The following is a 15,997-nucleotide window of genomic DNA, read 5'->3' as shown; positions in this document are numbered from 1 at the left end:
TTTTGAAGCAAGGCATGTGGACCTTTCTATCTCTTTTAGCAGAATACAATGACTTTTAAGCATACTCTTTAATATTTTGAGACAGCATAATCAGTTTAATACTTTACCATTATGAAGCATAAAGTTCTGCACCAGCTTCTCCAACCCATTACATCTTAATTTTTTTAATAATGTGTGGCAGTAAAATCTAGACAGCCATAAGCGAGTATATTCAGATGTTTTCAATAGCTTTGAAACAGACAAGAAGAGGAAGAAGAAAAGAAGAGTAGCTGTCCCAATAAGCTTCTATGGCATAAGAAAAAGCCTCTCCCATAATGGACATGGCAAGATTTAAACAAAAGACACACATAATAAAAATGTAAATGAGTTTGCTTTACTAAACTATAACTTTAAAGTCTTTTGTTGTAAGTTATCCTGAAACCTTCTTACAAGGTAATCACTGTTTGCATAGAGATTTAAACCGAAGTCTTCAATAGCATTAAACGCCTGCACAGCCCCAGTGTGACAGGCATGCAAAGCCACGTTAATGTTCAGAATATGAATTGCCTCTGGGTGGCTCCTTCACCAAGCAGAAAACCAACTGTGTGGATATCCGTGTGCCTGATGGACTCCATGCGGCTCCCAGCCTGAAAACGTCACCACTTTGACATGTGATGTGCTCCTCATGACACTGGCAGCACTGACACTGGGAAATGCCACAAAGGCAACAAGCCCCCTCCTTAACTGTGCACTTTGCCACCCCCTGGCGCTGCTGGTCCATGGTCTCCCCAGCCTGCCTAGTTACCAGAGGACAGCACTTCAGACACACACAGAGGGAAGTGTGGGTGGAGGGGCCCCAGCTGCCTCCCCGGACACAGCCTCCATAATGAATTGACCTGAATGATGAGGGCACACAAACAGTATGATATGCATTATTCCTGTCAATAAAATGTCCCCATGTGCTGTGGTCTTTGTACAGAATGTACTGCAGCCTTTCTTCCAGAAAGCTCTATTTAATCCCCTTCCTTTTTACTATTCATATTATAAGTGTGTAATAGAATTCAGAAAATTATATGATAGCTCCTCTGTATCTGTATTGTTTTGTGTTGCATATTTAAATCCTTGGCTCCCTGCTTTGAAATATGGAATTCCCCATCTTTCAGGACTTTTTGGCTGAAGAGAGCAGCCCTGCAAAATCATTTATAGAAAAGGATACTTTGGAGTACAAACTAGAAAATGAGAGACTGCTTCAAATCATTTCAGAACTTGAAGAGGAAATCCAACTCAATCTAAAAGAAAATTCAGTATTAGGTAACACTTTAAAGTCATTTCTAAGAAAAATCTGTACATTGGGCACTTCATAAAATTCATAACTGTGTTTGTCTTTTCCAAACACACATTTGTTTGGTTATTTACATTTCATTTTGATAGCTATCTTTGACTTTTATTTAAGATGACATTCCTTGCTTGGGACAGAGGATAGTTTTTATATATAAACATTATAATTAATACTCCTGAGCTATGCCATTTTAACTTAGGGTCATTTTTTTCAAACCAAGCATTCGCCTCTGAAAAATGTGCCAATCAACTCTCTAGTTCGCTTAAAAATACTATAAACAGAAACTTTTGCCGGTTTCTTTATCATATGCTTAATAGATTACATAAAATTTATAACATTTAAATACTTAGGAATACTTATTGGGGTATGCTTTGTGGAGGAACAGAGTCAGTTCTTCATGAAAATATACTATAATTTGCTACTTAATTATCTTCCATTTTGGGTACAGATTTTTGAGTACAAATTTTCATGTGTATACTTATACCCCCTTTTTGACGTACCATAAAAATTGGTAAAAGTTGCATTTAAGTCAACAGACTTAGATTGCTTGAAAGTATTTCTTCACTTATTGTTATCTTTGTACTTATGTTAATTATATAATGTTGCCTGTAGTCTTTAGTATGAAAAGCAACAACTAACAATAAAAAACATAGCAAAATATTAATAAAATAATTTGTATTACAATATCTTTTTAATATAAAATTATACCATGCCAATGTAGTTTTATTTCTCTTCTGATATGGTATAATAATGTACAATAATGCTTTTTTAGGTTTTGGTAGTTCTTACTGAGTCAGACAGTGCCACCTGCTAAAGCACTATATATGAGCTGTGACTAACAGCAAAAAGGTCCATTGCAAGTACTAATGAAAAGCTTTCAGCCCTTGGCCACACTTGAATCTTGAACTTAGCTCTCAATCCCTATCTGACCAGCCGTCTGAACAGCAGGAGGAAGGCTGTGAATGTCAAGGGCAGTTGTGAAGGTCACAGTCCTGCTAGGACTTGCGTCCACCATGCCTGCCAGCGGTGTACAGTTTGAATACAGGGCATAAGCTTGTAATTTCATGGTTGGTCTCTTTCTCCTTTTGTTTATAGAATATGAAATTATAAGTTTGAAAGAGATGGCAGAAAAGAATCATAAAACCATTCAAAAGGTACTGTATTTTTTTTACATTGATAAATGACTCTTGTAAATTGAAATAGCCCAATTGGTGAAATAACACTGGGTCCCACTTGTCCTCTGATGTAAAGAAAAGTCGATTTCTATATTTAATCTCTCCCATTATTTGGATAGGGTCCCTAGTAATGAATAAGGATTCTGCCTTGAAATTTCTTAGAGCATTCCATGCAGCCGGAGCCAGCAGTTCCTGTCCTGCGCACACAGGCCAGAGGCTCCTGCTTTGTGCTTTCTTAGCTCCGTGTACCACCCCCATTGTAGCTCTCCCAACACTTTTCTGTGAGGGTCAAGTCCTCCCTGCCGTCCCGTAAGCCCCACGAGGCCGGAAACTGTGCTATCTCAGTCTTTGGCATTGCCTTTGCTGAGCTCAGTGCCTGGCACACTTAAAAATACTCTTTGAGTCATTCAGAGAATGAGGATGTATTTAAAGTCCATAAAATCTGGCAGAATTTACAGATGAAAAAGTGTATTTACTTCCTTGAATTATTCCAAATAAACGTACATGCTTTCCACAAATGGAATCAAGTAGCAATTTTTAAATACAAATTAATTAAAATTAGATAAAATTACAAATTCAGTTCTTCAGTCGCACTAGCCACATTTCCAGAGCTCAGTTGCACCATGGGCCTAAGTTTAGGTTCAGATTTCAACCTGATTTTGTAATTCAGGATATTCTTAGGTTTTAGACAAAATTACCTCCAAGAACTGTGCTTTAAAGACATGGTTATCCTTGTGGGTCGGAGTTGGGAGATGTATTCTATGATAACTGAATCCACCACAGGTTTTCACAAAGTGATTTCATTTTCTTCTGCTTCACCCTATTTGCAGCGGTAATAGAGCAAATTCCCTTCTTACAGAGATAACAACGGAGTCTGTGAACAGACAAGTTTAACCTTGTTGGCATCAACCGCTAAGGTTAAAAATGAAATCTCAGCTTTCTAGTTTCACTTAATAACCTACAAGGACACCTCACAGTTTATTTAAAAGTTTCTCAGGTTATTCACTCCATACCGTCACTAGTAGAGATAAGTTGTGTGTCATCTTACTGTTCCCTGTGAGGAGTACAAGGAATTAAAGCAAAAAACCAATCTCACCAGTAAGCCACCAGTTAGAAAGAAACATGGCCTATGAGTAGCGCTGTGTGAGCTTAAACATTTCAGTTAAATGCTGCCTCAGCTTTCGAGGTCTGCACGCCCAGTGGTAGCTACTAACCACATGTGGCTACTAACCATCTGAACTGTGTCTAGTGCAACGGAGGAAACGGAGGAAATGAATTTTTAATTATATGTAATTTTCTTTTTTGAAATTTACATTTAAAAACTGATACTTGTTTCACTTATTGGAAAATCTTGATGTATATTTTGAATAAGTTGAGTACGAGAGTCTACTTTTTCATCTGTAAGTTGTATGAATTCTAGATATAGATCAATGAAAACTTTTCTCTTTCTGATGAAAAGAGAAACAGACACACAAACAAACAAAAAAACCCAAAACAACAAAAAGGAGACAAAAAGAAAAAGAACAAAAACAACCCCCCAAAAAAAAAAAAAACAGCAAAAGGAAAAAAGGTGTTTCCAGTGCAAATTTAGCCCCCAAATTGAAACGTGCTGTCAGTGAAAAATACACACTGGAGTTCAAAGACTTAGTGTAAGAAATGTGAAGTGTATCACTAATGATTTTTAATATCAATTATTATACATTGAAATGATAATAGTTTGGGATATATATTGGGATAAATAAACTATATTATTAAAATTAATTTCACCTGTTTCTTTTACCTTTTTAACAGGCTACTGTAAAGTTCAAAATTATATATGACTCAGATTATATTTTTATGCAACATCTCTATTCTAGACAAATATAGCAGATCCCTAATCTGTTTGATTATTTTTTTATCTTCTTTTTTCTTTAATATACACAGGAATTCCACATAGACACATTGAATATAGGTAAAAATTACTGTTGAGCAGAAAGAATCTAGAACTCTAGGTTCCTGTTCCATTTCTGCCACTACAGCCCCTTGGGCCAGTCCCTTAACCTCCTTCGTTCTGTGTCTCCCTTTACTGTGTGGATAGAATGTGATAATGTACATGAAAGTGCTTTGTCAACTGGAAAGCATATCAAGAGTTTGTTGAGCAAATGAGAGCCGATATTTACTGGTTTATTTCCAAAATCCTTCACAAAATCAATTAATTCAGCTATGTTTAGCAGGTGTCTTTTGGTGCCAGGTGCTGGCTGCACTACTGCTGAGACACCAAAAAAAAAAAAAAATCACACACACACACACACACACACACACACACACACACACACAGCCCTGCTGTGGAGGAAATCAAGTCTAGAGGGAGAGACAAAACGATAGGGTGATGTGATAGGGAGAAGTATGCACATAGAGAAAAGATGCCTGGCTTTACCTGGAAGCTTCTGAAAGGCTTCTGTTCTGCACCTATCACTAGAGCTGAATTTTCCAGGTAGATAAGAGGATGGGAGAGCTGGGTACAGAGTGGGAATGCATAAGGCGTGAAATATGTTTGTGGACCTGTTTGTGATTTGATATGGCTGGAGTATGAGGCAGGAATCTGTTGAGACCATGTGGTGAGAAATTGTGTTGGGGCAGGAAGAGGGGAAATCTGGGGTGTGGGGAAGAGGTAAGCAGGAAATGGAAGAATGGAAAGGGGCAGCTCAGAAGCCGCTGGGTAAGTCACGTGTTCCCTTTGTTAGCCATGGATGCAATTAAAAACAAGTTGAGATTGGGACTAAATTTGAGGAGGTGGACCCTCTTGCCATCTTTCTGGGCTAAGCACTATCAGTTATGGGATTCAGCAGTTTTTATGTTTTAATCCCATTAATCTAATTCCAGATGTGGCCACAATAAAAATTTCCTTCTGGGAGGAAGACAAGCCAGCAGTGAGAGATTACAGTCCATGGTCTGACCAGCATCAGTATTCAGGGTGGCACAGATTATCATCGGGGCACATGGGCACACGCCCAGCTTGGGTTGTAAGGAGTCAGGGAAGGTTGGAGGAAAGACAATGAGCTGACTTCCAGAAGAGAGGTTAGAGTTTTGGGAAAGGATGTGGGGAGGTAGAAAGGGTCAGAAACAGGTGAAAGGGAAGTGCCTGTGATTTGCTCTAGCTGAGTACGTGAGAATAATGGGTGGCGAGAAGCAGGGCACATGGCAAAGGATTATTTTTCATGCTGAGGGGATTGAACAACATTCTGAGTGCACTGGGGAGCTCTGAACATCGAGGCAGGATTGGATTTGTGTTTCAGAAAGAAACCGAATGAGAGGGAGGGAAATCTGGAGCTAGAAAGACCAGTTTAAGGAAAGAAGGGAGGGAATGAGGGGGGGGAGGGAGGACGGACCAGTTAGTTAAGTGTTTACTTGGATAAGCTATGGAAACTATAAAGTCCTGAAACAGAAGGAGGGTAGTGACACTGGGGATGAAGGGGAGGGATGAATTCAAGAGATGATTAGGCAGCAAAAGCTATGGTCATTGATAAGCTTGGAGAGTGGAGAGATAAAAGACAGAGTAGTGAAGGCTGGATAGCATGCAGATGAAAATGAACTGAGGTGGTTGCAGGGTGCTGAGCAGGAGAGTGGGTATCACGGAAGCCAAGCAAGAGTCTCAGAAAGGAAGGAATCACTTTAGTGTGTCAAATGCTGCCCAGAGGCCAGGTGTGCTAACGGCTAAAAGGGAAGATTGGACAGTTTAGCTTTGGCAACAAAATAACCCTGGTCATATTAATGAGAGTCATTTCCCTGGAACGGTGGGAGCAGTTGAGAAGTAGAGTGAATGCAGAAGTGGAGGCAGTGAGCATGGTTGGTCTCTAGACATTTGGCAGTGGATGGCCAGGGAGACGAGGGGAGTATTTGGAAGGGTTATGGGGCTGACGGAGGAAGTTTTTTAAAAGGTGAAGCTAGAGGATTTTTAAATGATATCGATGGAAAGAATAATGAGATGGTAAAAACACAACAGAGAGAGACATCACTGATGAAGACAGATCTAGGGAGGTAGGGTCGGGCTAATGGCCTGATGTTTCCTGGTAGCTGACACCCTTTAGAAACTTGGTGACACTTCTTTTCAGACCAAGGTATGATGACTCAACACAAAATATTTTCCTTTCCTTCCACCTCTCTCATTCCTTTTCTTTCTCTAAATCTGCTGTTCAACCTCTCACATCTTCAACTACACCTTTCACCCCGTTCATCTGGCCAGTCCCCAGTATCCTCCAGCCCCACTCAGGTACTGCCCTGCGCTGCTGGAGACAATCCAATCCTTCCCTTCTGGTGACATCACAAGAGGATGGGGTTTTAACCCAGAATAGCTGTGCCCTCCCTCTGCCTATCATTCCACTTGGATCTAATTAGCACCTTTTCTTACTACCCACTACAGCTCTTCCAATCTTCACTACTTTTTCTCAATTCCCATATCCACCTCTACACTATTTCGTAATTCACAGAGAACATAGCAGATACTTGGATTTTTTTTCTCCTTGGCACTCTCTTACTCTGTCACTTAGCTTACTTAGCGTTACCTTTACTCCTTGTCATCAGAAGAGGCGACATTCTTCTTTGCCCTCACTCTTCCTTCCACATATTTGCCTGACTCCATCTCTTCCTTCTTCCTGTTCTGGGACTGTTCTTCATCAGCCTTTTTCTTGTGCTTTTAAAATTTCGCTCTAGCCTACCGACATAATCAAAGCCCACAGTTCTTCAAATATCATTTAAGAGAAAACCAGCCCCTTCTTCACTCCCCTGCTGCTAGTTTTTCCTATTGATCAGGTCACAGTGAGATTCATATTGCCCTTCATCCTTTCCAGTCTTTTTCCTTCTTGAATTTTCTGCTGTGCATGACAGAACTATACCCCTTGTCACAGATGCCTTCTGCAGCAATGCTTGCTTCTGATTTTTCCCACACTTCTTCGTCTCTTCCTAAGCAATGTCTGTCAGTGGCTTCTCCTCCATCTTGCACTGAAATAGTATTTCTGAGGATTCTATTTACCTTTGGTCTTATTGTTTTCTCTCCAGCTGACCTGAGACTCTCCCATAACTGGCATACATCTTTACCAGTGACTTCTATACCTTTCCTTTCTGCTTCAGGTTTTCCCTGAACACCACATCCTTAATTTCAACTCTGTCCTCATCCTCACTTTCAATGATACATGCACTGGGAAGACATCGTTGAGTGTCCCCACATCCCTGGGACTATTTGCTCCCTTCAGGTTAGGAATTATGTCTTATCTTTATATTCCAATGAGCCTTCAAAAATATTTGTTGAAGAATGCTGTACATGTTCATCAACCCAATGTCAAAACTTGAACTCATTACCCCTCGAATTTGGACTGCGCTGTGCTCCTCATTTAAATTAATGAAATTGTCATCTGTCCAGAGGACCAAATGACAAATCTAGGGTCATTCTCTGTTGTCTCCTTCATACCTCATATGTAGTTGGTCACTAGGCCTGTCGACTTGCCTTCCAAATTTATCTCAAATCCTCTTTCTCTGTAAAAACACTGCTGCAGACTTAGTAGAGGCCCTCATCATTTCCATAGATTCTTCATTTTCCTGTCTCCATTTGCTTTCTTTTTCAGATCTAACTTCCACACTGCTGCTATAGTAATCTAATATCCTAATCTAATGTGCTAAAACTAAAACCTTCAATGGCTTCTCATTGCCTTCAGTATAAAACCAGGCCACCCAAAGATGTACTGAGCGATTTTTAAATGCCGCGAACGACTAAGCACCTTCATATTTGCTACTCAAATTCTTCCCACAATAACTCTTTGCAGTAGGCTTTTTGATCTGGATTTTACAGATGAGAAAACTAAGTCTTGAAGCATAGAATTAACTTAGCTACACAGCTAGTAAGGAGCAGAGCTTTGATTTGAACCAACTGCTGTTCTCGTTACGTCATTCTGCCTTTCCCTCCTAATTGTGGTCAGCAAGGCCCCTCACAGTACACGCTGGATCTCCTTCCCCCCTCACTTCCTGCCATTCCTGAGTGTATGCACCCTGGATCCCATAACATCAAACTTTTCCCAGTTCCTCCATTACTCCATGCTTTTCCACTGCAGTTTTGTTGGCCATTTTCTATGCCTTCCTCATTCTCCAGCTTGTTGAATTTCTACATAAGGTATTCTTCAAAACCCTTGTCAAATGGAACTTTCCCTGTAAAGTTAACACCAGGAATAAGCATGTCTGATTATAATTATGGTTGCCATGTTATGTGGATTCTTACGTTTTTTGACTACCCAAAGATTTGATTTATTAACATTTTTTCTTATGTTTTATAGTTGTTATTTTCACATTGCTCTCCCATCATGCTGTAGATGCTGCAGGGGAAGGGATCTATTCTAGTTCATTTTTGAACTTCTATAGTTGAACAAAATGCCTGGCATCTAAATGGTGTTCCACACATATTTATTAAATTAATAAATATATGAATTAATTGAATTGAATATATGTCAAAACCAAGGGTTGAATTTTATTAATGCATATATCACACGCAAATTTAAAATACTGACGCAAGTCATGAGTACAGTGGCCCTGCAATATATGCTTTGATGGCTATTTTCAATTGGTATGAATATGGCTTGATAAGCATATGTTTATGGCACAAAAAAACTAAAATAAGAGAAATGGGTTATATAAAGAGAAAAGCAAAATTGCTCTTTTTGATAACCTAGGACTTGCGTTATTACCTATTGATGTCACATTTTTGGGGGCTGAAATGAGGAAAGTTGTCAATACATTGGCATTTTCTGTGTATATTTTGCTTGCTTATATAATAAAAATATAATAATTATATGATAATTTATTATTATTACATGGTGATCTGTAGACATTTCATTTTTTCTTTGATCATATTGAGATCCATTTTTCTCATTCAGAATCAAAATATATTTCACTAAGTTCTATTGAGGAGGAATTTCAGGTGGTATGTTTTTTTGTGTGTTTTTAAATAAATTTTATTGGGGAATATTGGGGGACAGTGTGTTTCTCCAGGGCCCATCAGCTCCAAGTTGTTGTCCTTCAATCTAGTTGTAGAGGGCACAGCTCAGTTCCAGGTCTAGTTGCCATTTGCAGTCTTTAGTTGCAGGGGGCGCAGCCTACCATCCCATGGGGGAATTGAACCGGCAACCTTGTTGTTGAGAGCTCAAGCTCTAACCAACTGAGCCATCCTGCTGCCCCACGGAAGCTCAGCGACAGCTCATTGTCTGGGCGCAGCTTACTGGCCTATGTGGGAATTGAACCAACATCCGTGTTGTTCAGAGCTCGTGCTCGAACCAACTGAGCCATCAGGCCATCCCCATCAGTTGGTCTGTTTTTTAATCAAAATGTAATGTCCTTCTCTTTCAGTTAACTGAGGGTAGAGACAGATTAAGGGCTGAGCTTGAAACTGAAAAATCATTAGTTCAAGAAATGGTAAGTTTATTTATATTATTTCCTAATAATTTTGAATTCAGGAATATAATTTAATCACAAAAATTTTATTAACTATTTGTAACTTGTTTTTTATGAACTATTCATTTTACCTTTATCAATAATCTAAGTGCATGCATAATTACAAACATTTAAAAATGATAGTTTCAGTATTACTATAACAAATATACTTACTATGTAGAAGAGTCTATGTAAGAAATAGTATTACAATTTAAAGCAGTGTACAGAATTTTTAAATTTTATCATGGAGATGAAAAAAACAAATATGGGAGCCCAATATTTTGAAGGATTTGCTATTTTTAGTTACAAATTGCTATAAGTGACAACAAAAAAAGAGCCCAGCTAGATATTTTGGCATTCTGTGTTAGTCTCATAAGAAAACACTGCCTTTTTATGTTCTTTTAAGAGAAGTTTCCAGACGGCTGGTCTTTTATTTTATCAGTTGACTACCGGCCCCCCAGACTCCCCCCACTGCACCCCCCGCCCAGCTTATGGGGTTGTACTTTGGCTTTCAACTGATCACCACTAGTATGTCTTTGTTACAGTAAACTGACTGTGTTTATTATAATCAAAAATAAAACACAGCTTGACTTGCGTTCTAAATGTGCTTGAAAAGAATATGATACTGTTTAGAAGAGAAAAGGTTGTTCATAGGAAATCAACACCACTTCAGATATTGAAACATTCCCTTTTTTACAGCTTGTCACACTTTGTGCCAAGTCATGACTGTTTCCCTAACTCTGTTTTGTTACTCTCGGCACCATGTGTTTTGGGTTCCTTGTCATAGAAATTAATGCGAAACAATGCTCTGGGACTACAATAAAGCCTTCTATGAAACCAACTTGTGAATGCAGGCAAGGAAAAAAAATGATGGTTAGCTAGTCACAGAAACCATGCATTACCAAATACGTTATTTCGAACCCTTTACTTTTAAATACCTGGCATATAAAAATCGTCTCCATTATTCGAGTATACTTGGTGGATCTCTTCTGCCCCACCCCCACCCTCTTCTGTCATTACCCCAAAGTCCAGGAGTTGCTTCTGAAAATAAGCAACTACATGTGCACATTCTCATTAAAATGTAAAGTGCTTTTATAGAGTGGGCAGCAAATGTTATATTGTCAGATTATCAGCAGTGTTAGAGAAGAACTTAAACTACTTAATCAGGAAGTTTGTGCCTATACTATGAACAAACAGACCCCATAGTTTTTGAATCACTTTGCCTCTTTATTTGAACTGTAAGCAGTTAACCGGTGCTATTATATTGCCCACAGGGGAACCAATCACGTTTTATTTTGTTGTTTAGAAGTTTGTTGAGCAGCACGCTGGTTGCCAAGCAGCAAGATCTTGCATCACAAACCCTATGGCAGCACAAGAGCCGCAGTACCTCAGAACTAGTTTGGGGGGTGGGGGTCCACGTTTTCAGTGGCGGGAGAGAGTAAGCTTAAGGTTCTTCTTATAACCAAGGTTTCCATGGCATACCTTTGGGCCCAGCAAGGTCACTATTTGGCGCCCCCTACCCCCCACCAAGGCATTCTGTTATTCACTGGGAGGGAGGTTGGCTTTGTGGTTATTTGGGCTTCCTTTGTTTCTTGCCAGAGTGCTTTTTTCCAGGAATGAAGATTTGTGATTTTGCCTAGATGGAGAAGTGGGAGAAGGATGAGTGACCAGAGTCATTTTGTAAAACTTAAAAAACTTTCTCACTGAAGGGTTTTTGTTCCATGCTTGCCTATTACTGTTTTCCAATACAGTTTATTTTCTGACCTATTAAGAGCCTAGTTTAATTCAAAGAGCCCGTAGTAAAAAGGCATGATCAATACGTATAGGTAAGCAATGAAATAGAGAACGGTTGTATCCTTAGATTGCCTTTAGAGGAAGCATGTGAAATAATTTTACATCTTCCTGTGATTCCTGTGCTTATTTATCATTTCTCTTTTTTAATTGAAGTATAATTGCCATATAATGTTGTATTAATTTTACGTGTGCAACAAAATGATTATGATTTGGCATTTGTATATATTGTGAAATGATTATCACGATAACTTGAGTTAACATCACCACATAAAGTTACAAAATTTTGTTTCTCATCATAAGAACTTTTAAGATTTACTCTACTAGCAACTTTCAAATATACAATACAATATTATTAACTATAGTCATCACACTGTACTTTACATCTCCTGGACTTATTTGTTCTATAACTGGAAGTTTGTACCTTTTGACCATCACTTATTTCGCCCACCTCCCCATCCTCTGCCTCTGGCAACCACCAGTCTGTCCTATGAGTTAGTTTTTTGTTGTTGTTTGGTTTTTGTTTTTGTTTTTCTTCTTTTTAAGATTCCACATATAAATAAGATCATACTGTATTTGTCTTCCTCTGTCTGACTTATTTCACTTAGCCCAATACCCTCTAGGTCCATCTATATTGTCCCAAATGGCAAGATTTCCTTATTTTCTTATGGCTAAATAGTACTCCATTGTGTGTGTGTCTGTGTGTGTGTGTGTGTAATGACAATTAAGTTTGCAAACTCATCATAGAAAAAGTGCTACATAACTCATTACTGAATATCACTACGGTCATCTTCAAAGTACTCCCCTTGGTAAGCTATGCACTGACGCCAGCGCCTAGTTCACCCTTCAAAGCAATTTTGGAAATCTTTTTCTGGAAAGGCCATCAGAGCTGTCATCGTATTACCCTTGAGGTCCTGAATGTCATCAAAATGTTGCTTTCAATATTTCCTTTATCTTCCAGTAAAAAAAGAAGTCATTGGGGGCCATATCAGGTGAGTAGGGAGGGTGTTCCAATGCAGTTATTTGTTTACTGGCTAAAAACTCCCTCACAGACAGTGCATGTGAGCTGGTGCATTGTCGTGATGCAAGAGCCATGAATCGTTGGTGAAAAGTTCAGGTCATTTTTATCTAACTTTTTCAGGCAGCCTTTTCAGCACTTCCAAATAGTAAACTTGGTTAACTTTTGTTCAGTTGGTACAAATTCAAAATGAATAATCCCTCTGATAATAAAAAAGGTTGGCAACATCGTTTTGACTTTTGATTTGGACTAACGAAACTTTTTTGGTCATAGAGAATTGGCTGACTTCCATTATGCATTTTGATACTTTGTTGCAGGGTCGTATTGGTGCACCCATGTTTCATCACCAGTGATAACACTGCCCAAAACATTGTCTTGCCTCTCGAAAAGGTCTTGGCAAACTTCGACTTCCTTTGCTTTTGTTCAGCAGTGAGTTCCTTTGCGACCATTTATGCACACACCTTTCTCATGCCAAGATTTTCAAACATTTTCTCCTATTCAGTAGGCTGCCTTTTCATTTTGTTGTTTCTTTTGCTGTGTAGAAGCTTTTTAGTTTGATGTACTCCCACTTGTTTTTTATTTTGTTACGTGAGCTTTAGATATCATATCCAAAAAAAAAGAAGAAAAAATCATTGATAAGACCCAGTCAAGAAGCTTTCCCCTATGTTTTCTTCTAGGAGTTTTATGGTTTCAGGTCTTTGATTCATTTTGAGTTCATCTCATGAGTGGTGCAAGATAGAGTGTAATTTTACTCTTTTACATGTGAATATCCAGTTTTCCCAGCACCATTTATTCAAGAGACTGTCTTTTCTCCATTAACTATTCTTGGCTGCCTTGTCAGGTATTATTAGTTGACCATATATGCTTATATTTATAGGTTTTTATTCTGTTACATTGGTCTATATGTCGGCTTTTATGCTAGTTCCATACTGTTTTGTTTACTATGGCTTTATAATATGGTTTGATATCCTACTTTGCTGTTCTTGCTCAAGATTGATTTGGCTTTGGGGGGTCTTTTATGGTTCCATGTAAAGTTTAGTATTTTCTTTCTACTTCTGTAAAAGGTGCCATTGGACTCTTGATAAGGATTACAGTAGATCTACATACACTCTACTAAAAATGGCTTTGAGCAGTATGGACATTTTAACAACATTAATTACTCCAATCCATGAACATGGTATTTTTCCATTTATGTCTTATTCAGTTTCCTTCATCAAAGACTTGCACATAAATGTTCACACCAGTTTTATTTATAAAAATACAAAAGCTAGAAACAGCCCTAATGTCTATTACTAGATGAATGGATGAATAAGTTTTATCTACCCAGGAGAATACTGTTCAGCAGTAAAAGGAATGGATTATTCCTATACACAGCAACAGGGATGAATTTCAAAATGATTATGTTGAGTGAAAGAAGCCAGACACAATACAAAATACATTTGTACAGTCCAATTTATTTGACATTCTTGAAAATGCAAACTAATATTTACTGACAGCAAGCAGATCAGTGGTTGCCTGGTGATGGGATAGGAGAGTGTGGGAGGTTGTCTTACAAAGCGGCATACGGAAACTTTTGGGAGTGGCAGATATGTTCATTATCTTGATTTTAGTCATGACTTCACAAGTCTCAAAGTTGACAAAGTCTGTGTATCCAAAAAAATATAAATACCTCCCAAAAATCAATTTAGTAAAAGACATCCAATCCAATAGAAAAATAGGCAGAGTTGACAAGTAGTAATTCAGATGAGGAATGTAGAAAAATATATCTAACCTCATTAATATTCAGTGACACAAATCAAAGCCATAAAGAAATATTATCACCCACACCAGATTGGTTAAAAAAAATTAAGTCTTACAATACTGAGTGTTGGCAAAGTTGTGAAGAAATGGGAACTTTCATGTGGTGGTTGGAGTAAAAGTTAGTAGAACTAATTTTGACAATTGTTAGGAAAATTATCTATTAATGTTTCAGTGGTTTATTAAAAAGACTGATGTTATTTCTTTCTTAAGTGTTTGATAGATTTCACCACTGAAACTATCTGGGCCTAGAGTTTTCTTCATGAAAAGCTTTTTAATAATGGATTTATTTTCTTTAATAGCTACAGAGCTATTCATATTTTCTATTTCATTTTACATCAGTTTTGTTAGGTTGTACTATTCAATTTCTCCATTGATTTAATTATGAATTTGTTGCTATGAGGTTTTCCATAATATTCTCTTATTATCCTTCTGATATCTTTAGGATCTGAAATAATAAACCCTCTTTCATTCCTGATTTTTGTAAATTATGTTCTTGATCAGTCTAGTTGGGGGGTTATCAATTTTGCTGATCTTTTCAAGAAATTAATTTTGGGCAAAGGACCTGAATAGACATTTCTCCAAAGAGGACATGCAGATGGCCAATAGACACATGAAAAGATGCTCAACATCATTAATCATCAGAGAAATGCAAATAAAAGCCACAATGAGATATCACCTCACACCTGTCAGAATGGCTATCGTCAATAAATCAACAAACAACAAGTGTTGGTGAGAATGCTGAGAAAACAGAACTCTATTTTTTTTTAAAATTTTTTATTGGGGAAGGGGAACAGGACTTTATTGGGGAACAGTGTGTACTTCCAGGACTTTTTCCCAAGTCCAGTTGTTGTCCTTTCAATCTTAGTCGTGGAGGGCGCAGCTCAGCTCCAGGTCCAGTTGCCGTTGCTAGTTGCAGGGGGCTCAGCCCACCATCCCTTGTGGGAGTCAAACCGGCAACCTTGTGGTTGAGAGGACTCCAACCAACTAAGCCATCTAGGAGCACAGCGGCAGCTCAGCTCAAGGTACCATGTTCAATTTTAGTTGCAGGGGACGCTGTCCACCATCCCTTGCAGGACTCGAGGAATTGAACTGGCAACCTTGTGTTTGAGAGCCCACTGGCCCATGTGGGAATCGAACCGGCAGCCTTCGGAGTTAGGAGCATGGAGCTCCAACTGCCTGAGCCACCAGGCCAGCCTGAAAACAGAACTCTTGTGCATTGTTGATAGAATTGCAAACTGGTGCAGCTGCTATGGAAAACAGTATGGAGGTTCCTCAAAACATTAAAAATAGAACTACCTTATGACCCAGCAATTCCACTCCTGGGTATTTATCCAAAGAAATCCAATACACTAATTCAAAAAGATATATGGACCCTTATGTTCATTGTAGTGTTGTTTACAATAGCCAAGCTATGGAATCAACCTTAGTGCCCATCAATAGACAAAG

General features: G+C 38.5%; 1 protein-coding gene across 1 annotated transcript in view; it reads left to right on the top strand.

Moving 5' to 3' along the window:
- LG02H10orf67 (linkage group 02 C10orf67 homolog) overlaps positions 1-15,997 on the top strand; it is a 94,601-nt gene that overhangs the window by 39,200 nt on the left and 39,404 nt on the right. The window contains 3 exon segments of the mRNA XM_074324840.1: positions 1,143-1,290; positions 2,414-2,472; positions 9,859-9,924. Coding sequence (XP_074180941.1) covers positions 1,143-1,290; positions 2,414-2,472; positions 9,859-9,924 — 273 coding nt within the window.

The sequence above is a fragment of the Rhinolophus sinicus genome, linkage group LG02, assembly GCF_036562045.2.
Source record: "Rhinolophus sinicus isolate RSC01 linkage group LG02, ASM3656204v1, whole genome shotgun sequence".
NCBI classification, from domain to species: Eukaryota; Metazoa; Chordata; class Mammalia; order Chiroptera; family Rhinolophidae; genus Rhinolophus; species Rhinolophus sinicus.
This window is presented reverse-complemented; position numbering and strand designations above follow the sequence as displayed.